Source organism: Girardinichthys multiradiatus, chromosome 19 (assembly GCF_021462225.1).
Source record: "Girardinichthys multiradiatus isolate DD_20200921_A chromosome 19, DD_fGirMul_XY1, whole genome shotgun sequence".
Lineage (NCBI taxonomy): Eukaryota > Metazoa > Chordata > Actinopteri > Cyprinodontiformes > Goodeidae > Girardinichthys > Girardinichthys multiradiatus.
The window spans coordinates 27,956,793-27,980,723 of NC_061811.1; the positions used below are offsets into that span (position 1 = coordinate 27,956,793).

The window sequence follows — 23,931 nt, forward strand, 5'->3', positions numbered from 1 at the left end:
AAAATTGCATACAGCCAGAGGAGACAGGGAGGAAGCTGCTTGGCCAGAATTCAACAATGCTATCGTTTGTCACACTTGGACAGCATTTGTAGGTCAAATTAGCATGGGAGAGCAGTGGGGCTGTGAGAGAGGGAGGAGGGAGAGTTATGTGTGGACCAAACGGAGAGGCATCTCATCATGGGAAGCTCTGTTTCCACATGGGAACGATGAACGGCAGAACAGACTGGAATGGTGGATAAAGAGTGAAGGAAAATAAGGGAAGGGAAGAGGGTTGTCCGACCTTACAGACCACTCCTGACACTGAGGCAAATGGCTGGATTTACATAAAGGTATATCTGGAAACCGTTTGGAGATTTGTTCCTTCTCCCCCCAGTTCCTGTTAAAGAGGGCAAAGTAGAACACTACAAAGTAGAGGTACATATCAGACTCTTTATGCAAGCTGGCAATGACCTCTCCAGGTTTTAGACTGATGAGAGCCTTGGGGAATCTCCATAGGGTACAGATACATGACAGGTTTCCCCGCAGTGGAATAAGCTGGGGGAATACTATTGTTACTGGCCAGGGTTATTAGAGTTTCCGCCATATTCTCAAATCTTTTGCAGCTTCTAACAAGTGATCTTCCAAGATTGCCCTGTTTTTATCTTCATCCATCCTACTATCAGCTTTGATTAGTTTCCATGTCCCTGCTAAAGGAAACCATACCCACAGCATGATGCTGCCACCACTATGTTTCACTGCAGGGATTGTAATGCTCAGGGTGGGGTGCATTGCAAGTTCTCTTTCAAGCATTTGTTTTGCCTTGCTATGGGGTACCCTCTCCAATGTAATCATCAGACGCACCTATTTATGCCAGCGATGATGGGCCGGGCAGCTATGATGCTGATGCCCAGAGGAGGGATTCCCTCTTTATACAAATAAACCAGGCCCTGCATCACTCCATTATTCTACCAGATACTACACTTCCAAGCAAGAAGGGTGAATAGGTGAGGTAAATGGCTTAAACTGTGAAAGAACTAAGGCTACTTTAGGTTCTCTTTTAAGCCTTCCTTCAGTATCTTACTATCAGGAGAAGCATGCTTCCATATTGTCCCATAAGATCTCTCTGAGGCGGAATGCATATTCCTGAACCAAAGGGGCTGAGTCGGAAGCAGTTGCCTACAAACCCGAACGTGCAAGGTGTGTGCTGTAACATACTAACTAAAGAATGTTGCAAAGGTGTGCAAGGTTGTCCAGCTTGGAACTGAACATAAGCTATATTGACAAAGTATTTGCTCATCTGCCTTTACACATGTATGAATTGGATTGGAGTTCGATTCTTAATCCCACTTTTTGCACCTAGAAGTGTATTTATGGAAATTGTTTTACCATTCTCTCAGAAGCACATTTGATAGACTCTGTGCAGACCTGTCGAGGTCTTCCTTACGATGCCTTTCTGTGCTTATCCCAATCTTCATTAGGGATGCACATATGGTATTTGTTTGGGCACGTGATATTGATGCAGTCCAGGACTGTTGGGTGTTTAACTGAAGCAGAGAATCAGCAGTGTGCTCGTTTCTTCACTATATTGAAAGGATAGTGGTATATACAGGGGTTGGACAATGAAACTGAAACACCTGTCATTTTAGTGTGGGAGGTTTCATGGCTAAATTGGACCAGCCTGGTAGCCAGTCTTCATTGATTACACATTGCACCAGTAAGAGCAGAGTGTGAAGGTTCAATTAGCAGGGTAAGAGCACAGTTTTGCTCAAAATATTGAAATGCACACAACATTATGGGTGACATACCAGAGTTCAAAAGAGGACAAATTGTTGGTGCACGTCTTGCTGGCGCATCTGTGACCAAGACAGCAAGTCTTTGTGATGTATCAAGAGCCACGGTATCCAGGGTAATGTCAGCATACCACCAAGAAGGACGAACCACATCCAACAGGATTAACTGTGGACGCAAGAGCCGTCCTCCCTAGGGATGGCGTGATTATCGATTGGATTGTCTATCGGCGATTGAAGGGTTGGATCATGATTTATTTTTTCAAAGGGCGATCTTTATTAATTAATTTAATGCCGTGCTGGGGATGTAAAATCAATTTTATATGCGCGCTTCTCTGTAATTTAAAATGTTTTAATCATCATCCCCGTGATCTGTGCAATAGAGGGAATAAAATGCGTCTTTCTCTTTTTTCCTTTCACTTTTCTCGGAGTAAGCGCCAACGCGGCTCCTCTTCGTATCTCCGCTCGTCATCTTCTTGCGCTATACTCTGTGCGCCACAAGTGGTGCCGATAGTGCTGTATACACATACAGGTCCTTCTCAAAAAATTAGCATATTGTGATAAAGTTCATTATTTTCCATAATGTCATGATGAAAATTTAACATTCATATATTTTAGATTCATTGCACACTAACTGAAATATTTCAGGTCTTTTATTGTCTTAATACGGATGATTTTGGCATACAGCTCATGAAAACCCAAAATTCCTATCTCACAAAATTAGCATATTATTAAAAGGGTCTCTAAACGAGCTATGAACCTAATCATCTGAATCAACGAGTTAACTCTAAACACCTGCAAAAGATTCCTGAGGCCTTTAAAACTCCCAGCTTGGTTCATCACTCAAAACCCCGATCATGGGTAAGACTGCCGACTATTGGCCACTATTGACACCCTCAAGCAAGAGGGTAAGACACAGAAATAAATTTCTGAACAAATAGGCTGTTCCCAGAGTGCTGTATCAAGGCACCTCAGTGGGAAGTCTGTGGGAAGGAAAAAGTGTGGCAGAAAATGCTGCACAACGAGAAGAGGTGACCGGACCCTGAGGAAGATTGTGGAGAAGGGCCGATTCCAGACCTTGGGGGACCTGCGGAAGCAGTGGACTGAGTCTGGAGTAGAAACATCCAGAGCCACCGTGCACAGACGTGTGCAGGAAATGGGCTACAGGTGCCGCATTCCCCAGACCTGGGCTACAGAGAAGCAGCACTGGACTGTTGCTCAGTGGTCCAAAGTACTTTTTTCGGATGAAAGCAAATTCTGCATGTCATTCGGAAATCAAGGTGCCAGAGTCTGGAGGAAGACTGGGGAGAAGGAAATGCCAAAATGCCAGAAGTCCAGTGTCAAGTACCCACAGTCAGTGATGGTCTGGGGTGCCGTGTCAGCTGCTGGTGTTGGTCCACTGTGTTTTATCAAGGGCAGGGTCAATGCAGCTAGCTATCAGGAGATTTTGGAGCACTTCATGCTTCCATCTGCTGAAAAGCTTTATGGAGATGAAGATTTCATTTTTCAGCACGACCTGGCACCTGCTCACAGTGCCAAAACCACTGGTAAATGGTTTACTGACCATGGTATCACTGTGCTCAATTGGCCTGCCAACTCTCCTGACCTGAACCCCATAGAGAATCTGTGGGATATTGTGAAGAGAACGTTGAGAAACTCAAGACCCAACACTCTGGACGAGCTAAAGGCCGCTATCGAAGCATCCTGGACCTCCATAAGACCTCAGCAGTGCCACAGGTTGATTGCCTCCATGCCACGCCGCATTGAAGCAGTCATTTCTGCCAAAGGATTCCCGACCAAGTATCGAGTGTATAACTGTACATGATTATTTGAAGGTTGACGTTTTTTGTATTAAAAACACTTTTCTTTTATTGGTCGGATGAAATATGCTAATTTTGTGAGATAGGAATTTTGGGTTTTCATGAGCTGTATGCCAAAATCATCCGTATTAAGACAATAAAAGACCTGAAATATTTCAGTTAGTGTGCAATGAATCTAAAATATATGAATGTTAAATTTTCATCATGACATGGAAAATAATGAACTTTATCACAATATGCTAATTTTTTGAGAAGGACCTGTATAGTCACAAAACGAATAAACCATGACAGGCATACATTTGAACAAGTAACTTTATTACAAATCGAGAGTTACAGTGTGAAATAAACTGGCTTTAATAAATAATGTGTACAAACAAAAAAGCTTAAACGGTAGAATTTTTTAGAAAATGTGAATGTTACCACAAAATGAAATCACTTCAAATATGACACCTACTTAGGGGTTTGCCTTTCATAAGAAATTATTTCGAATGAACTTAAAGCTTAAAACATTAAACAATAGAACATTGCAGCCTGCGTATGATAAACAAATGAAAATAAATATATGACCTACTTTTACAAATTATTTGACAAAAAAACAAACATGTTAACTTTATCTGGCTTTAGCAGACTGCGGTACCGGGTTACAACATTCCCTGCTTTACTGAATATGCGCTCCGATGGCGTGCTGGTCGCAGGAATGCACAAATATTTCTGTGCAATTTTTGCCATTAAGGGTAAGCGGCTTTCGTTCCTTTTCCACCATTCAAGAGCGTTGGTTTCTCCATCAACTACCTCTTCTTGGAGGTAATTCGCCATTTCCGCCTGCGCTTGCTGCTCAGGAGTTGCAACAGAAGCAGGTCTTATTGTGCCAAGGAGACTGCCAAGTGTTTTCTTCTTTTTGCTTGGCTGAGACTGGGAGAAAGGAGGTGCATCGTCGTCATCCGTAGAGTCCCGCACAGTCACAGGTGGTCCGGAAGTAGTCTGCTTCCAGAACAGCACCATCTCATCCTCCAGCTGGGTTCTGATGTAGTCCAGGTCAATACTGCCCACGTGAGTAGCTTTGTACCGTGGGTCAAGGAGGGCAGCGGAGCGCATTAACTGGATGATCTTGTCGTTGTCATATCTACTGTCAAGTTGCTCCAGGATCGTTTGTTTAATGGCTGCAGTCAGTTTGGCATCAATCTCTTTTTTCTTGAGAGTATCTTTAATCAAATGAAGCAGAGGCAGCAGCGATGAGATGGTGACGTCACGCTCACTTGACAAGATGTCTGTAAATTCAGATACAGACTTCAGGCCTTCTGTGACAGCCTCCAGCACGCTTACATCTTGCCAGCTAATGGTTGGTAGTGTGCGCCGACTCCTCTCCTGTCATCAGCAAAAACCCTTCTGATGTGAGGCAGCAGGGTGAGGATCCTCTCTGTCATGGCATATTTGCTGCCCCAGCGCGTTGCACAATCCTGTTTTATAAGAGAAAATATAATGGGCAAAGGGCAGTTATAGGCTGAGTAAAAGCAATGTGCGTATTGTTACTTTCTAAATGCGCTGTCTTCTGTGTGTATGTTTGTATGCAGACACCGATAAAACTATCCTCCAATCTATGTTATGTTATTATTGGTAATAATACAGTGGCAACACTAAGCTAGTGATGAAATTGTACATTTTTAACAGAAAACATATGATTGAAACTGAGTTTGTTATCGCTTGGTGGGATAACGGCTATATGTTAATACTTACAGTTATTAAAGAAAGCGGTTTCTTTATCCCCTGTTGCTCTTGCTCTTTCCTGAGTTGCTGTCGCCTTTGCCAACTGTGTGAAAAGGCTCCATTTATTTGGTGACACACTCCGAAAGCCCGGTCCGTTTTGTTTTTTTCTTTATTCAAGGCATTTTTGACGGCTAAGTTCAAATTATGCCCGAAACAACTGATCCATGGCCACTTAAGATCACGAACAGCTGCAACGATGTTGGTTCCGTTGTCGCTTGTAATGCAGACGACTTTCTCTTCTCCTATTCCCCATGCTTGCAACCCATCCTGGAGTGCTTCAGCTAGCACCGCCGCGGTGTGACTCTCTGGGGTAAAAGCTGTCTCGAGACATTTGGATTTTAATGTCCAGTCTTTTGAGACATAGTGCGCAGTTATGGACATATAAGGAGACATGTTAATGTTTGACCACATATCCGTAGTCAAAGCAATAAAGTTGGCCTCTTTTAATTCATTAACTATTTCCCCTCTCAGCTGTTCATACAGTTTTGGCACAGCAGTCTCCGAGAAATATTTCCTCCCAGGCGGTTCATACTGCGCATCCAGTGTAGTCAAATTTTTTTTGAAACTTTCTCTTTCAACCGCCTGAAATGGGATGCACTCCTTCGCCAGAAATCTTGCAACAGCTGTTGTACACTTGGTCCATCTTTCGCTGCCTGGCCTGTATTTAGTTGATTTAGCAAAAGCTGCTGACATTGTGGGCTGCCCCCGTGGCTGTCCCCCAGAAGCACCTGCAGCGCTGCTGGTCGGAGACAGTTTTGCGGCCTCGGCGGGGTGATGGACTCGAATGTGCGCGAATAAATTTGTGGTTTGCCTATCCTTCGCAGGCACACATAATTTGCATAATGTGCAAATAGGCTGTGTTAGGTCTTGAGGCTCACCGTTAGCATTTGGATAGAACCTAAAATATGCCCAAATAACCGACTTAGCATTCTTTTTGGGCACCAAATTGCTGTCTGACTCCGCCATGTTTTCGGCACCAAGATTTTTTTTTTATGACATAATTGCACCCGCCCCATCAGCCGATTGGATCGTCTATCGGCGATAGCCAGTGGCCTCGATCTTACGATCAGAAAATAGGGCGATTTCCCATCCCTAGTCCTCCCTCCCTGTTGGTTGGAATAAGGGGGAGTCAGGTTTAGCCTAAACCGGCTCAGTTATGGTTGAGGTGCAAACACACCCTCCATTTCTGCTACCTGTCTGACCCCTACTCTTTTCCGATGGTTGTGATCAGTCTGACAGAGAGAGGTATCCCAATCCTTGTGGTTTTTAGTATAACAATGACCATCAGTGGGACCCTTTGTGGGGTTCCTTGAGACGACATGGTTGTAAATAAGCGCCGTTTAACTAAATAATCTGAACTGAAACTATCTCTGTAGTTATGCTGCTATAGGCTTAGGCTGCTGGAGGACATAACGACCACTTTCACCCTCTTCGCTACATTCTCACACTACTCTCCAATTTTGCATTGTCTGCTGTTATTTCAGCTTTTAACCTTGTTCTCTCTTTTGTCTTCCTAGAAGCTACACCTGGCGTGGCTCTGTGTCTGCCTGTGACACCTTTCTGGAGAGGGGAATCGTCCGAGCTTCTGCTGGCAACAACTTAATGTTCACCCTCTACCGATGATACACATAGCCCTGTCTTTTAGTGTTTAACCCTTTCTCTCTCCTAGACATGGAAATTGACTGAGCTTTTACTGTAACTAATTATATGTGCTCTCTTTCAGACTCTAACCTTGAAAACTGGCTCAGTTTATCTGTTCTTTCTTTCTAGGTGAAATGACTAAAGGAGCTACATCCATTAACATTTACTTTTCCTTCCCATAGAAAGTACTTCTGGATCAGTGCTTCTGTGTTCTTTTTGGGTCTCTGCTCTGTTCTCTCAAACCTCCAGTCGGTCGTGGCAGATGGCCGCTCACACTGAGCCTGGTTCTGCTGGAGGTTTCTTCGTGTTAAAAGGGAGTTTTTCCTCTCCTCTGTCGCTACATGCATGCTCAGTATGAGGGATTGCTGCAAGGTCAACGCCAGTGACTGTCCACTGTCTCTACATGCTCATCTGGGAGGAGGGAATGCTGCAAGTCACTGACTGGATGCAATCTGCTGGGTTTCCTTAGATAGAAAAACTTTTTATCCAATTTGAATAAAAAGCTAACTCCGACTGCACTGTTCAATTGTTAGGATTAATTGGAATGTATGTACCTGACTGTTGTGAAGTGCCTTGAGACAATGTGTTGTGAATTGGCGCTATATAAATAAAACTGAATTGAACTTAATTGAATTTAAATTGAATTGAACTCTCCTGTTTCCACCAGAACTGTCCGTCGGGTGCTCCACAGGGTCAATATACACGGCCGGGCTGCATTAGCCAAACCTTTGGTCACTCATGCCAATGCCAAACGTCGGTTTCAATGGCGCAAGGACTGCAAATCTTGGGCTGTGGACAATGTGAAACATGTATTGTTCTCTGACGAGTCCACCTTTACTGTTTTCTCCACATCCGGGAGAGTTACGGTGTGGAGAAGCCCCAAAGAAGCGTACCACCCAGACTGTTGCATGCCCAGAGTGAAGCATAGGGGTGGATCAGTGATGGTTTGGGCTGCCATATCATGGCGTTCCCTTGGCCCAATACTTGTGCTAGATGGGCGTGTCACTGCCAAGGACTACTGAACCATTCTTGAGGACCATGTGCATCCAATGGTTCAAACATTGTATCCTGAAGGCGGTGCCGTGTATCAGGATGACAATGCACCAATACACACAGCAAGACTGGTGAAAGATTGGTTTGATGAACATGAAAGTGAAGTTGAACATCTCCCATGGCCTGCACAGTCACCAGATCTAAATATTATTGAGCCACTTTGGGGTGTTTTGGAGGAGCAAGTCAGGAAACGTTTTCCTCCACCAGTATCACGTAATGACCTGGCCACTATCCTGCAAGAAGAATGGCTTAAACTCCCTCTGACCACTGTGCAGGACTTGTATATGTCATTCCCAAGACAAATTGAGGCTGTATTGGCCGCAAAAGGAGGCCCTACACCATACTAATAAATTATTGTGGTCTAAAACCAGGTGTTTCAGTTTCATTGTCCAACCCCTGTATATATGTATATAATATCGGTAAATATCAGTTATCGGCCATAACAGTGATATTAATATTGGATGTCAATATTGGCCAATATTTTGATATCAGTGCATCCCTAGCTGTTATGTACCTTGCTTTGTGCAGTGGTGCACAGTCTTGTTGGAACAGGAAAACATAATATTGTCCAAAACGTGTTGCTATGCTGAAGAATTAAGAGTTCCATTAATTGGGAAAAAGGGGTTGAGTCCAACTCTTGAAAAAGCCATGAATCTCTCTCAGCATAGTTCTATAGCCTAATCTAAAGACCACGAGGTTTGAAGGTCTGTAGCTATTATTGCTGCAGAACGTTCGCGACCTCTGCTCACTGTGCAGCAGTCACTGACCCTCCACTATGTGGCCTACTAACAGTTGTGGAATATTAAGCAGCAGGGCAACTGGACTTTTTGCACAGGTGGGATCCAATCGCGGTACCACGCTAAAATTCACTAAGCTGCTGAGAGCGACGCAGTCTTTCAAAGGTGTTTGTAGATGCAGTCTGCATGCATAGGTGCTGGAGTTGATAAACCAGTCACCATCGAAGTGACTGGAACAAGTAAATCTAGAGATTTGGAAGGAATACTTTGGCAATTTAGTGTCTCTTGAAGTCTTTATTCCTCATTCCAAGAATCAAACTCAGATTTTGCGATATTTATTTGACTAATTGGGGCTTGCCATAGCAATGCATAGGAGAGTACTATTCACCTGGTCAAAACCTATCTCCGTTAATGCGGCCCGAACCGCAGCGCGCACCCCCACGATATGTACATCAAAACGTCCGGCTCGGTCCCGGGAGGTGTGCCATTACTTTTATTGGCGTTTCGAGTTACCGTGGCAACGTAATTAATGAAAAACCACCCCCCCCAAAATCCCCATAGGAATGAATGGAGTCAGGGGCGGAGGAATCCTCAAAATTCACTGTTTTTGAGGCTCTACTGTATCGCCATACTTTCGCCTAGAAACACAGTTTGACTTTCAGTTTGTAGAAACATCCGCCGGCTTTTCGGAAGTGAAAACGGTTTGTTGATAACTGCTACGGTTTCGCTAAAATTACACTCCAAGCGACACAAAGTTTGCGAGAAAATCGCACTCTGCAGATGGCAGTTTAACAAGAGTGTACAAAGGGGATTTTTTCAGGAAAAAATGATTTTTAACTGGTACTCATGGCCACAGATTTCGCTCTAAAGTCACAATATTCAGTCAGTTTGTAGGGCTGGGCCTCTGCTTTCACACAATAACTTCAAAATTGTTCCAAGTCTCATAGTTTTCTGTCAAACACCCCTCGATCGCCAAGAGTCAGTAGATTTCTGTAGGCCTTCTCCCATGTATTTTCAATGAGAGCTTGACCTGTAATCCATGAGTGACACCATTTATTTCCATAATCCTATTTTATACTGTGAATGACATAGAGCTATGAAAATCTCCATGATTGGGGACGAGGGACAGCTGTCGCCCACAGTTTAAGAAAAATTCAAATACCATGTATTAGACTTTGTTCGGGAGCATGTTCAGGAATTTTTGCCTTTTTCTCCATTTTCCCTCTCTTTTCACCCAGTGTCGTGTCTTTATTATTATATTTTCAAAAATAAAGGATGAATATTAATGTTCCCCTGTCCGTTCTGATAAAAACGGTCCAAGAATGACATCGATCGCCCCTACGGTTTCCGAGTTATGGCCAGTTGTTCGGGAGCATGCGCCTCCATATTATAAAACCTAGACCAGGGGAGACAGAGAGAGAGGTGCTGCGTGAGTGAGAAACAGCAGGTGTCAAGTTACACTGACGCTCTTTGCTGATTGGCTGATTCATTCCTCACTGTTCTATTTATAGCTCTGTGTATCTCCTACTGTATATGTCTGGATGGGATTCTGTCTTTCTTTCTGCCTCTCTGTGTCTCACACACAGACACACACCCACACACACTCACACACACCCATACACACACACACACACACACACACACTCACACACACCCACACACAGACACACACCCACCCACACATGCATGGATTACTATCTTTCTGAGGACTTTGCATTGACTTTCATTGATTTTCATTCATTTCTATGGCTTAAACCTGACCTGACCCCCTTTGACCAGCTTCATAGGGGGCAAGTACATGGCGGCCATGTTGTGTGGGGAACTTAAACAGCATGTACTGCTGTTCCAACACCCAGACAACAGTGATTAACCCTAAAGGGCAATTTCTTTCATCAACCCTCCATGCTTACTAATGATTATTTAAAGCTTATAATAACATACAGAATGGTTTTACAATAGCAAGCATGTTCTATATAACTAATAGAAATAACACAGACCTTAAAGGAGAACCAAGCTAGATTTTTCAAAATAAGACAAAACATGCTCTACAAAATGAAAGCCTTTAAACAGTAGATGATTGCAGGAGTGGGCTTCACACTACTGTTGGAGCTCCCCCAGTGATGGGAATGGGACTATGCTGGTCCTTTGAAACAGGCTTACTGAAACTTCCAAAATAAAAGCCCACACCTTCCACAGTTACTATGGATTTTGTGAGCTGACAAGTGCATAGAAAATGATTTTTAAATAGCAAGCGGGTTCTATTTAACTAATGGAACTAACCCAGACCTGAAGGGAAAACCATGCTGGACTTTCAAAATAAGACAAAACATGCTCTACAAAATAAAAGCCTTTGCATTTTAAACAATAGATGATTGCAGCACTGGGCTTCACACTAATGTTGGAGCTCATCCAGTGTTGGAAATGGGACTATGTTGGCCATTTAAAATAAGGCTTACTGAAAATTTCAAAATAAAACCCTCAGTCTTCCAGAGTTACTAGTAATTTTTTAAGGTGATTATTGCATACATAATGATTTTTAAATAACGGCCAGAGAAACTTTGTGGTCCCAGAAGCACGCACCAAGAGGCAGGCCCCTTCTAAATTTCTTCCGAAATTTTCTAGTTACTTCTATTATCTCCTCTAAAAATCTTTAATCCTTGGTCAATGCTGATACAAAATATCACAGCATGTGTCCTCAATCCAAAGGTCTGAAATCTCATTTCCTTGTTGACAGCTTGTGGTTTATTTGCTGTCTTGTTTGTGGCCAACTACAACCAGCCTAAAATGCACTTTTGGCTTTCCCTCCAGCTTTGAGTTGAGGACTGAATTCTCACATGCGCATGAAGGATTACTCCAGGACACAGAAACGCTATTCTTCTCTACTCTGCTGCGCCACTGACACACAGACCTAGAAACAGTGCGAGCATTTCAAACCTCGCACTGTATCGACAGAGAGACAGAAAGAGGGAGGTGGAGGGGGAAAAACCCCAGCAAACTGACTTCATTTGGCAGTGATAAGAAAGTGCTCAAAGCCAAGTCCTCAGCGATGACATCTTCACACTGAGATTTGACTGTGAAAAATGACTTAGTGAGGCAGCTGTGACTTTGGCAAATGAGAGCTGAGGGCTGCACAGGTAATGTGGATCCCACTGTCCATTTCCTCCCCTTTCTTTCCCTTCTCCGTTACTTAAAGAATTCACATTGTCACTCACTCTCCGTCCATACACCATACTCACCATGTCTTGTTGTCAGGCACAATAAATAAGCTTTGGGTTTCAGTTATTAAGTTGTGAAAACCTAAAAAAGCTTGTGTTTAGTTGCTCTGCTTTAACTCCACAGCTGGTTTCCATTATGAATTTTGACTCCCTTCCAAAACAACTTCCTTCACTTGGCAAGAGCCATCTAACTACCCTACTCTCTGAATTCCCAACAGGAAAATAATTAGAGACTGAATTCAAACATATTTACACTGCATTCCCCCTGGGGACTGTGTTTTACACTGATATGTAGTTACATACAGTTCTTTGCAAAGTATGTTTACTTGTTGGATTTTTTCAAAATCCTCTTCCATTACAACCACAAATGTCTACATATTTTGGTATTTTACAAACATGAAGAAGTGCGTAAATGTGAGGCAAAAAAATCATCATGTATAGTTTTCAAAAACGTTTTTTGGGGTGCATTTTCATTCAGATTCCCTAAGCCAATACTTTGGAGAACCACCTGTCAGTGCAATTACAGCTGAAAGTCTTTCACCTCTTGCCACAAATTCAGAATTAGTAATAGGTCTTGACTTTGACTGGACCATTCATACGAACATGCTTTGATTTAAAGCGGCCCTCGCTTTGTCTTTAGGGGTTTTGTCCCGTTGAAAGGCAAACCTCCTCCTCAGTATTAAATATTTTGCAGCTTCTAACAGGTTTTCCTCGAGGCCTGGCCTGTATTTAGCCCTATTCATCTTCCCATCTGCTCTGACCAGCTTCTCTGTCCCTTCTAAATAAACCTACTTCCCAGGATGAAGCTGCCACCACCATGTTTTATTGGGGATGGTGTGTTCAGGGTAATTTGCATTGCAAGTTTTCCACCACACAAAACATTTTATATGTAGGTTTAATTTCGGTCTTTCAACACTGGCTTTCTATTTCACACTTTTCCATAAAGGCAAGATTTGTGGAGAGCACGATTAACATCCCACCTATCCCACCTAAGCTGTGAATGCATGCAGCTCCGCCAGAGTTACCATGGGCCTCTTTTCTGCTTCTCCAATCAATGCTCTCCTTACTGGCCTGTCAGTTTAGGGTTACAACTGTGTTGGTTTGTCTGTAATTGTGTCATAGTCTTTTCATGTTCAGATGGTCTTTAAGATGCTGATTGTCCACTAATGTTCTCTAACAGAGGACTTCACAGTACAGATGGGTTTTTATTTTGTATTTTTGTTGTTTCAGTGTTTTGGTTTTTTTTTTTTTGTGTGTCTGCTCTATCATTTCAAACTCCAAGTGTGCCACGGCTGATGTCTGCTCACACGGAATTGGACTCTGCAACAGGTTTCTTCCTATTAAATAGAGCTTTTCCGTTCCACTGTCACCACTTGCAGGGTCAGTATAAGGTGCCTTTCCCTAGATAGAAAACGTTTTACCAATTGGCATAAGAAACTGAACTTTACTGTTTCATAACAAGGGTTAAACTGGAATGTTTGAAATTGACTTTGAATCTGTCTAAATGTCTAGACTGAATTGTATATATATTTCTGGATCTGTTTGTCTTGTATAGTGCCATGAGGCGACATTTATTGTAAAACGGTGCTATATAAATATGATTAATTTAATGGTGTCATTATGGGCATCAGTTTATCACATAAAATCTCAATAAACTATACTGAACTTTGCACTTGCAACACAATGACATTCAAAATATTCAAGGAACTGTTTTTTTTTACTTTTTCCCCTTTCTTCCTGATGTCAGTACAGACGAAAATTCCAAAAAGTAATGGATGTAAGCTCTCGCTATATAGTATTTACTGTACACAGTATAGACGAGGAATAAAGATGGAAGCACAGGGGTTGGAGGGGCCAGAGGCCCTTTGAGGAACCGAAGGGAGCTGGGTGCTGTGAGGACTGGAAAAGCAGGATTTCAGAACCGGTTTCTTCTGTATCTGATTTGGCCCCTTGGTTTATAATGTCCCAGTCCCCAGGGGGAATGCAGTGTAAAAGAGAAATGATTGTCATTCCTACTCTTCAGTAGGAAAAAAAAAACTGGTTCGCAAAAATAGAATCAACTCATCAAGCTGAAAGAAATCCATAAAACCTAAAACAAAACTATTTATAAGAGGTTCACAGAACACTGCCGGAAATATAGTTACAAGGATGAAATCTGCCATTTGAACTAAAAGTGATTCATCTGTTAAACAATTAGGAACAATTCGGATTTTCTCATTATTACTGTTTTTATTCATCCGTCATCCATCAGAGAAATGTGCAATTTAAATCTCAGTGAATTCTTAATGGATAAAGCTGATGTGTTGGCACAGAAGATGCTTTGTGAAAGAGACAATTCTTGGTGCAGGAAAAGAGGTCAGATTTAAATTCACCAGCTCTGTCCTCCATGAGAGCTCTGTCGCCCACCCAGGGTCATCAGAGGAATGCCTTCAGGCAACCAGGCCACTGTGAGTGGACATAATTCTGCTCAAGAGAGAGGCAGATAAAGCCAGAGCCAGAGCGTGGTGGAAAAAAAAGGGAAAAAAGTCAGAGCTGCCATACAAAGGCAGCTCTTACATGAGGGGAGACAAGCAGAGAGGGTGTGGCAGAAGAGTAAACTTGAAGAACAAAGAGGAGAAAAAGTGAAGTAAACTCTTTCATTGACTTGCTACACTGGTTTAAAATTTACTAATTAAAAGCTTAGATAAAAAAAAAAACGACTCAATTTAAATTGGTTCTGGAGAAATTTCCTGTAATGGAATAAGCCACACTTTATCTCCACCACGTCTCAGGTTCCAGAAACACCCTCCAATCAAAGCCACCCAAAGATATCTAATCGCCCCGATCGCAACCAGGACATGAAAAGCCTGCTGACTCTAGACACGCAACTTCTGAGGCAAACAGACTTCTGGGCAACAGATGGAGCTGATATCATGTCCCCAAGTGACCATCTGTGTAAAACCCACACAACACACATCCCTTCTTATTCTCCCCACAAGGATGGTGATTTCTATGTGCCTCTTCTAAACAGCTGAGATGTGTTTGTTGATAGAAAACTACATCAACATGACCTCCGACCATAATAGGAGAGTGAAAAATGCCAAAACATGAGAAAATACAATGTACAGGCATCAAAAAAGGTATTTATAAACCTTTTGTTAGGTTACAACCACAAACTGCACAAACAAACTAACTCAAAGCAGTGCATAATAATAAATTAGAAGGAAATAGAAGAACAAGTTTAAAGCAGGGTTAGGGTGTAAAACAATATTATAATAATAACCATCTTTATTGGTCATTGCACATGTACATTACAATGAAATTTGTCCTCTGCATTTAACCCATCCCTTATAGGGAGCAGTGGGCTGCCATTGTGCGGCGCCCGGGGAGCATTCTGGGGCTAAAGTCTTGCTCAGGGACCCAGAGTGGCAATCTGTGGGATACAAACCTGGCCCCTTGTGTCCCCTCCAGAATGCAAACCTCCTGTTCTAACCACTAGGCCACCACTCCCATATTGCAAGCTTTTGAAATCTTACATCATGGAATCAGATAAATAGGCCCATGGTAAGTTCTGAGAAGCTGCAGAGATGCACAGCTCAGGTAGGAGAATCATGCAACTATTAGTCTTTCACTTCCAAAAAAAATCTGGCCTTTATGGAAAAGTTGCAAGGTGAAGGCATGATACAGTCTTGTTAGCTGAAAAAATGTTTAAGAAGGCGATCTGGTCAGAAAGACAAACATTAAACACTCTTCGCCAGCATGCAAAACACTATGCATGGGGAAAACTAAAACTGCACATTAAACACACCATCCCCATGGTGAAACATGGTGGTGGCAACATCATGCTCGGGGGGTGTCTTTCTTTGAAAGAAACATTGAAGCTGGTCAGAACTGAATGGAAGGTGGATGAAGCTAAATATCAGGCAACACAGGATGATGGCTTCATCGCTTGGCATTGGGGAACCATAGTTTCCATTAACAGGCTGTTTTTGAGTAAGGCCGTTACCTCCTCCTGCGAGGCGTAATGAGGGTCTGCGGGGTCCACAGACCAGTAGCAGTAGTCAAAGCAGAACTCCAGGAGCTTCTCCCTGGAATCTACAGCTCCCTCTGAACGCCCATCCAACTGCAGAGAAGAGACAAAAGACATGCAACTTCTCATTAGCATATAGTTAAGAGCTTAATTAAGCAATGATTCATTTACACATAAAAAGGAAGTAAATATTAGGTTTGCAGTTCTTTCTGCAACAGCCAGTACAGCATTCTACTTCACTGCATATTGAAACAGACTTTCGCAGATGTAGTGTCAAGAAGTATGGGAAAAAGAAACAAAATCAATCCCAGTGATAAACCTAATACAACATGTTCTGTCAATGGACCAACTACAGAGTGGAATCACGAGCAAGCTGTTTCCATTCATTAGCAAGGCACTTACTCCTGCAGTCCCTGATATGCCTCAGTGCGCTGACACTTAGCACCTTTCTGCTTACTATGATGAAATAATGGGCAGAGGAAAAACAGCGCAGCAGCATTTAGAGCAAACAACAGTCAGATGACATATCAGTCTAGCATCTCAGCAACTCCCCTAAGTCACTGCATTCAACATAGAAACTAGTGGTGCTCAGGTTATTCAAATCTGCTAAGATGAATCTTAGCAAAAGTTAATCATTACAGTCATGACATGACTATACAAATGAGACACCTAACGATTAAACACTATGCTTTCATTGCATCATAAACCTTTGATCTATGAAGGTTACTGTTGGAAAACAACTTCAGAACAATATGGCCATGCATCTTTTTAAGATGCTGGTGCTTTGTATCCAGTCTGTTGAAGAAGCTCCCATCAATTCGCCAAGCATACTTTAATGTAACCTAACTATATTTAAGTTTCTATTATTTTAATTTGCCTGTTTTAGGTATGTTTTACAAATTTGAGTTTTTAATAAATAGAACAAAATTCTTAATTTTTGTAATTACATATTAGGAATCATAACACACTTAGAATTGTTTAGTAAAATATCAATAACCATCATCATTTCAGTCCTTTAGTCTACGTTGGACTAAAAAAATTAATTGGGTTAATCGTGATTAATCGATTAGTGAAATAATTGTCAACTAATTTAGTAATCAAATTTGCTGAAAGAACAACCTACTCAGAGCTGTAATTAAGCCAAAACTTTACAAAAAATGCATCCATTTTGAATTTAAGATGAAAAACCTTCTTTGTCTATAAATATGCTCTATCCAGAACTCGTCAGGCATAGTCTTCTTTAAAAAATCTCATGTTAAATGCCTTTTTTTTAAGTTGTGCAAATTAATCCAGTGTTGTAAAAGTTGTCACTGCTCCACCTTTTAAATTTTCAATACACTCCTGCTGATAAACTTACCACAATTAATACTCTCTCTTGGAACAATCTGTTTGCTGTGTTGGAAAGATTCAGTTTAGGTTAAATTCTTATTTTATGGACAATGCATTTAAAATCAAAAATCTTTCGATCCTAAATGAGGCACACAACAGGGTTGTCTGATTAGCCCCCTGATATTTAATCTGGTTATTAAATCCAAGACAATAATACCATAAAACTGTGAGCTCATTCAGGGCATTTGGAGAGGCAACACTGATCATAAAGTTCCCCATTATGCTAACGATATATTACTGATTATTTCAAAACCCTCTATTTGTTTTACCATCTTTGTTGTCATCTCTTACATAGTTTTGTTAGTGTATAAGTTGTGAATGGAATTTAAACAAGTTAACTTTTGTTTTTTAAATAAAGACATGCTTAAATTGGACCAATCTGACCTACCATTTAAGACATACAGCAGTTTACCTAGCAAAGAATCACAATAACAAGAAAGTACCATCATCTTAAATAACAAAATGTAATATTAATAAATGATGTAAACTGAGATCAATTTCAATAAAAATATTTGATATTAAAATAAAAAATCTAAAATCTCATTTGGTAAGAGTAACTTAGTCAAGGACTCATACATCTCTAAAGCAAGACCTCCTCAACAAAAATCAGATCACAATCTTGTTTTTTCTCTGCTGGAAATATAAGCCCCTTGTTCAGAGGCTTCATCTCTTGAATAAAACAAAGGAGATGCTTGTAGATTTGAAGAGAAACCCGAATAGGTCAAACAGTATTTCCATCATGGGAGAAGAGGTGGATGTGGTGGAGGAGTATAAACACCTGGACAACAGACTTTAGTGGAGATGCAACTGTGAAGCTGTCTATGAGAAGAGACAGAGCAGACTGTACTTCTTGAGAAAGCTTAGGTCCTTCGGTGTTTGCAGCAAGATGGTTCAAGTCTGTTGTGGAAAATGTGATCTCTTCTGCCATCATCTGCTGGGGAAGCAGCATCAGAGCCAGGGACTTAAAAAAGCTCAACAAGCTAATAAAGAAGGCTGGCTCTTTTCTGGGGACTCCTCTAAAACCTCTGGAGATCATTGTGCAAAGAAGGATTTTTCATAAAATGAAGAACATTATGGAGAACCCTGAGAATCCTCTTCATGAGACTGTCCTACAGCAACAGAGTGTCTTCAGTCAGAGGCTTCTTCAGATCTGCTGTAAGACGGAGCGCTACAGGAGATCCTTCCTGCCCACAGCCATCAGCATCTACAACGGCTCTTTGAAGAAACCTACATAATATGAGCTATAACAACATTTAATTTCTCTTTGTGATTAATAAAGTATTTTTTATTGAATTGAATTGAATTGAAAGACCATGGTCAGAGCTGCTAAGAAGTGGTAGATTTGAGCCCAAATAGCTGGTTGACTTTATCATCTAAGCAAATTCTCTTCTGCTGACTGCAAAGCTAAACTCACAGAATTAGTTTTGCTTCAAGCAGTTGGCTTGCCTGTAAGGTTGACCATTTAGCTACTCTGTCCTTTTAAGAAATTCAACAATGGACACATGTAGCAAGAGTGATGAGACGAGAGGAACATCAGCCAATCTCAACTATCCTGAGCAAGCCTCCAACCACTGAAGTTACAACTTAAAAGTACAATCTTCCCTTTTTAATCTTTCTTGTTTTATTCAAGTCAAATTCAATAAGTCTTTATCGCTTGCAGCTCTTGCTCCCTATAATAGTTACTGTAAAAAGTCATATGTGCTTTATTCTGTCTCAGATCCTGTCCCCCTTTCCAGAAATAATTACTCCCAGGAGCCCATCTAGAGGCTTGGAGTTTGGATTTTTTTTCCATGGCGGAGGGAGGCCATATGTGGTTCGTCTCTTTTCACATTATTTACAAATTTTTACTCCCACACCCAACTCCTTCACAGAAATCTGTGCGTAGAAATGAAAATGCAAACAAAAAAAAGGTTCTCTTTAACGAAAGCGGTAACATGAGACATGCTTATCAAGCACGAAGCTGGTTTTAGCTGTGATAATATGGAGCAGAGTTTTATCATCTCGATACTCTAAAGAATATTAAGAAGAGGCAAAGAGGTGATAAGTGTCCCGTGTCTGCAGTGTGCAGACTGTCTGCAGGCAATCAGGGTTCACTAATGATATAAGTCTATTCAGCTATCTGACATGGCTGGTTGGTACTGTAGTAAAGGGATCCTCTTGCGAGGCAGAGAAGCTCTTGTAATTATGAACTTTTATAGAAATTAAATAAACAGACAACCCATTTAAATTACTGTAAAATACAAGACCAAATGGATCAATAACAGAGGTGGATTTTACATTAAATCACCCGATTAACAATAACGCTTCTGGCTGTTGCAGACCACATGTCCTTGACAGGATGCTCCTCTAAATGTGACTGCGCAAGCTCAAAATGAACAATAAACAGCAGCAAAAACAAGCAGGAAAAGGCTGATCCGTGGCTGTAAACATCCTGGTGTTGTGATAATCTTCCTCTACGTTGCTGCTCGAAATGTATCTGATCCGATCAAAAAGAACATTTCCAATTGAAGCAATAAAAAGGTGTCTGTTCACCTTGCACGCAGAAACACTCACCTTCACATTTTGGATCCTCGCTAATTTCCCCTCCACTTGAACAGCTAGCTTTCCTCCATCGGCGGTCTCCCTGAGAACAAGATGAGACGGTAAACAACTGGATGTAATTTAGGTGTGAGCGAATGCGATGAATGCTGATGAAAGTGGAAACATTAGAATGGAGAAAACATGAAGCCAGGCAGTGGCTTACAGAAGTATTTATGCCATTTAACCTTTACACATGTTGTCACATTACAACTGTTACATGTAAATAGGACAGTACATGATACACTAACACAAAGTTGTAGATAACTGTGCAAAACAAAATGTGCTCAAGCTTAGTCTGGTTGGGTAGAGAGTGTCTGTGAACATCTATTTTATGTCTTGCCACAGATTCAGAATTGTTTTTAGGTCTGGACTTTGACTGGACCATACTAATATGTGAATATGCTTTGATCTAAACCATTTCAACTGTAGTGCTGGCTCCATGTTTAGCATCGTTGTCCTCTTAGAAGTTGAACCTTTGTCCGAGTCTCAAGTCTTTTGCAATCTTCAACAGGTTTTCCTCCAGGATTTCCCTCTATTTAGCACCATCCATCCCCCGATCAACTCTGACCAGCTTCCCCGTACCACATGTTTCACTGTGGGGTTGTATGTGTTCATGGTAATGTGTAGTCCACACATGATGTTTTGCATGTAGGCTAGAATATCCGGACTTTATGGCTTTCTTCTTGCCATTAAGATTTGTGGAATGTAATACCAGTCCTGCTGACATATTCTCCCACCGGAGCTGTGGATCTCTGAAGCTCATCCGGAGTTAGCACAGGCCTCTTGATTGCTCCTCTAATTAATTCTCTAAAGGGGAATACAAATGCATGCTACACTTTTCAGGGGTTTATTTTTAAAGCAATTGGGAATAACAGGTATCATTTTCCTTCCACTACACAATTATCATGTATTGTGTGTTAGTCTCTCTCATAAAACCCCAATAAAACACAATGAAGGTCGTGGCTGTGACAAAATGTGAAAAGTCTGAACGGGAATGAATACTTTTGCGTAGCACTGCATTTCCACAGTAGGCAGCTAGATTTTAGTGACACCATCAGTGCCAATCAGCATCTCCCTTTCCAACTACAAACCGGACAAAGGGACAAGAACATCACACTTTATTTTTAACAGATTACACACTATTTCTCATTGGTTTAAATATCCCCTTTTTACTGAGATTCACATAACTGAGACGGTGTCCAGATACATTTAGGCAAGTTCCCCGACTTAGGTCATCATATGGCATTTAACACAATGAATCTTTGTATGTATATGTGTGTGTGTCTGATCCATGAAATTGACGAATAAAAGTTCGACTGACCAGTTTGAAATTCAAATGAAAACAGACCCCCGTGCTCTTCAGAGACTTTCACTGGTGAGGCAGCTTGAGCCGTTTCCACAAACTTGAGGGAGTGCATACAAATGTGTGTGTCACCCCAGCTGTGTATGTGCCTCAGCAGCTGGACTGATGCAACACAAAGGAAACTAAATGCAACGTGAAGCTGAGAGAACTCCCATCTCCAGGAGTGATAACGACGGCTGCAGTGCAAACGCTCCGTGGTGGGTAAGGGGCAGACGAGGAGGTAATTGTACTCCTCAGCTCTCCTTGTGCTTCAGCACGTGGGACTGATTTTGCTAACTCCAGCAGAAGCCCAACCCAAAACCACCAACCTTCAATGTCAGGCTCTAAGCAGCATGAAGGAGAAAAACTCTGAGTGGAAAACTGTAAACTTAAAAAGAAAAGAAGTCTGCTCCGATACAAACGAGAAATTTCACAGCTGGGTTGGCATGGTTCGCGCACATGTGAGATGCTGCCCATATTCTCAGGGGGCACCCACTGCATACTACTGGTCAACTAAAACAATGAGTAACAGACTTGTTTGCCCCGGTGAGGTAGGAATGCAGCTCACCAGGCTGGTGGTCGCTTTATCTCTTTAAGGCAGCAGATTCTTCTGCAAATACATGAAGGAAGGATACACATCCTTTGCTTAAATAGAAATGAGCAGAGAAGAGTGAGAACGGCATAATCATACAGACACCAATGAAGGACTGATTTGCATGATAGAGCACCACACATTTGATATAAGTCAGTATTTTGTTATGCAAAGTAGGAGGATGACCAACTGAAACAATTATTCACCCTGTGTTGGATTAATACTTTGTTATGGAACAGTAGTGGCCTACAGCTGAAGCAATCCTGCAGGAGTTCAAAGAAACCTTTCATTTAACATCCCGCACCGATGTTCCTGATGCGTTAAAATAGTCAAGGAAAGCAAAGCAACTTCACAACCACAACCAACTTTTAGTTTTTAGTTTTTTTTGCTTAAAATTTAAAACTATTTAAAAAGTCATGCGATAAAAAAAGTATTTTGATTGATTAATGTAGAATTGTAAAACCCAATTGCTCACTAGATTACTATATTTTTGGATTTCTTTTTGAAGTGGAAAGCTTCTTCAACAAGATAAATCCACATTAGGTGGTTTGTTTACAGGAACACTGATACTAACCAGTTGTAACTATTAAGTATTTTGAGAGAGATAAGAATTTTTAGTTCTCTCAAATTAGTTTAACAACCCGATGGGTGTTTCAAACATCTGTAATCAGTGCAGTGTGGAATAATTCAGTCCAGTTATGCCTATACAGTGCGGTTTCCACATTTGTTCGTATCCAAAGTTTTCAAAAGAACATAAAATGCTGGTTTTGCATTTTTGAAGAGGTGTTTTAAAGAATAGCTCTTATAATAGAATAATCCAGTTAAGGTTTAACCAATACCTTGTGTATACTTTGAATTAGAGCCAATCAAAACCAGTCCAGCTTCCTAAAAATGAGCATGAATGGCATACACCAAGCAAGCCATGTGTGAAGTCCCCCACAAGTGGCGCCCTGGGCCAAGAGCCATACTGCCCAAATCAAACAATTAATGACAATACACAAAACATAAATAGGCTTCTAAGCCAATACTTTACTAATACTATTAGCTTAATGTATGTTGTGTTAAACCACACTTATTCAACACAGAGTGCATTCAGACTGACGGACATCATTACTCACATGTGCACCACTTGTTACCCCCAGCAGTCCAGCTAGCTTAACAATTGTTTATAGAAGTGACGCAGGAAGACAATATGGCAGGAATAAGGACACAAAGCTTTTAAAGAGGCATTTTCCACATCTGACATAAAATGCCAGGACTAAAACCCACCACATCAAGTCATGAAGAGGAAGGAGAAAAACTATAGGTCTAAATAAAGCTGGAGTTGCTGAGTTAAACATCAATAAATGAGCTTACTTACCTTGCATTGAGAGGACGGACCCGAATGGCAACTTTAACGTTTGCCATGATGCAGCCCGCCTTGGTTCAACTCACTCCGCTCAGCAGCTGACTGGGACGGAGCGGGTAAAAACTAACGGACCTCCCGTCACCATACTGGCTTTTTTTGGTATATTATGTGGAAAAAAAACAGAGCGAAAAAGCAACATTCACAGCTGAAGCCATCCTGTTGTGTTGTAGGTCGAACCGCCCGCCGTGTCTCTCCAAAAACACTGGGCAGAAAAGTGAAACTTCCTCCAGGACAGACATGGAAGGGGAGGAACGAGATGCTGCTGAACACCCCTCCCTCTGAACCACATTTAAACCTGCTGTCTGTCAGGGTTTGAATCCCAACAGTTTTCTTTGTGTTTATAGACAGTACACCAGGCGTTAATAGAACTACTGTATTTGTGTCTCTCCTTTACAGGGTTTCTTAACATTTGACATGCCAAAATCATTTACTTCTCCTGACTCAGATTTCCAAAGTGCTGGCCTTTTTTTTTTTTTTTTTTTAAGCACTTTACATATAAGTATTAATACAAAAATTCTTAATAAATTTATGGCAAACAGCCTTAGAGGAAAACCTTTAAAGGTGGACAAATAAAATAACAGATGGATGTATGTAAGAAAGAATATATGAAGGCAT

At 41.4% G+C, this 23,931-nt stretch overlaps 3 protein-coding genes across 3 annotated transcripts in view; all 3 read right to left on the reverse strand.

Annotated features, from left to right (window-relative positions):
* Positions 1-4,681, reverse strand: part of stard9 (StAR-related lipid transfer (START) domain containing 9) — a 41,906-nt gene extending 37,225 nt beyond the window's left edge. Inside the window, exon 1 of the mRNA XM_047345655.1 lies at positions 4,379-4,681. Within this exon, the coding sequence (XP_047201611.1) occupies positions 4,379-4,681 (303 nt within the window). The remainder of the gene's footprint in view (positions 1-4,378) is intronic.
* LOC124855767 (E3 SUMO-protein ligase ZBED1-like) lies at positions 3,881-6,560 on the reverse strand. Its single transcript, XM_047345841.1, has 2 exons — positions 5,321-6,560; positions 3,881-5,043 (listed from the first exon to the last, which is right to left on the reverse strand). Exons 1-2 carry the CDS (start codon positions 6,314-6,316, stop codon positions 4,906-4,908), a joined length of 1,134 nt encoding a protein of 377 aa, XP_047201797.1. The 5' UTR covers positions 6,317-6,560; the 3' UTR covers positions 3,881-4,905.
* An 8,820-nt stretch (positions 6,561-15,380) lies between these two features.
* Positions 15,381-23,928, reverse strand: LOC124855764 (kinesin-like protein Klp98A). Its single transcript, XM_047345836.1, has 3 exons — positions 23,269-23,928; positions 19,948-20,017; positions 15,381-16,098 (listed from the first exon to the last, which is right to left on the reverse strand). Exons 1-3 carry the CDS (start codon positions 23,313-23,315, stop codon positions 15,895-15,897), a joined length of 321 nt encoding a protein of 106 aa, XP_047201792.1. The 5' UTR covers positions 23,316-23,928; the 3' UTR covers positions 15,381-15,894.
* Positions 23,929-23,931: the final 3 nt, after the last annotated feature.

Excerpts from the sequence above, each read along its gene's own strand:
- LOC124855764 (XM_047345836.1), bottom strand. The coding sequence starts at position 23,315 with ATGGCAAACGTTAAAGTTGCCATTCGGGTCCGTCCTCTCAATGCAAG. Across the intron at positions 20,018-23,268 it reads GTCCGTCCTCTCAATGCAAG|GGAGACCGCCGATGGAGGAA; the intron begins GTAAGTAAGCTC and ends TCTTGTTCTCAG. Across the intron at positions 16,099-19,947 it reads CGAGGATCCAAAATGTGAAG|TTGGATGGGCGTTCAGAGGG; the intron begins GTGAGTGTTTCT and ends TCTTCTCTGCAG.
- LOC124855767 (XM_047345841.1), bottom strand. The coding sequence starts at position 6,316 with ATGGCGGAGTCAGACAGCAATTTGGTGCCCAAAAAGAATGCTAAGTCG. Across the intron at positions 5,044-5,320 it reads AACCGCTTTCTTTAATAACT|GATTGTGCAACGCGCTGGGG; the intron begins GTAAGTATTAAC and ends CTTATAAAACAG.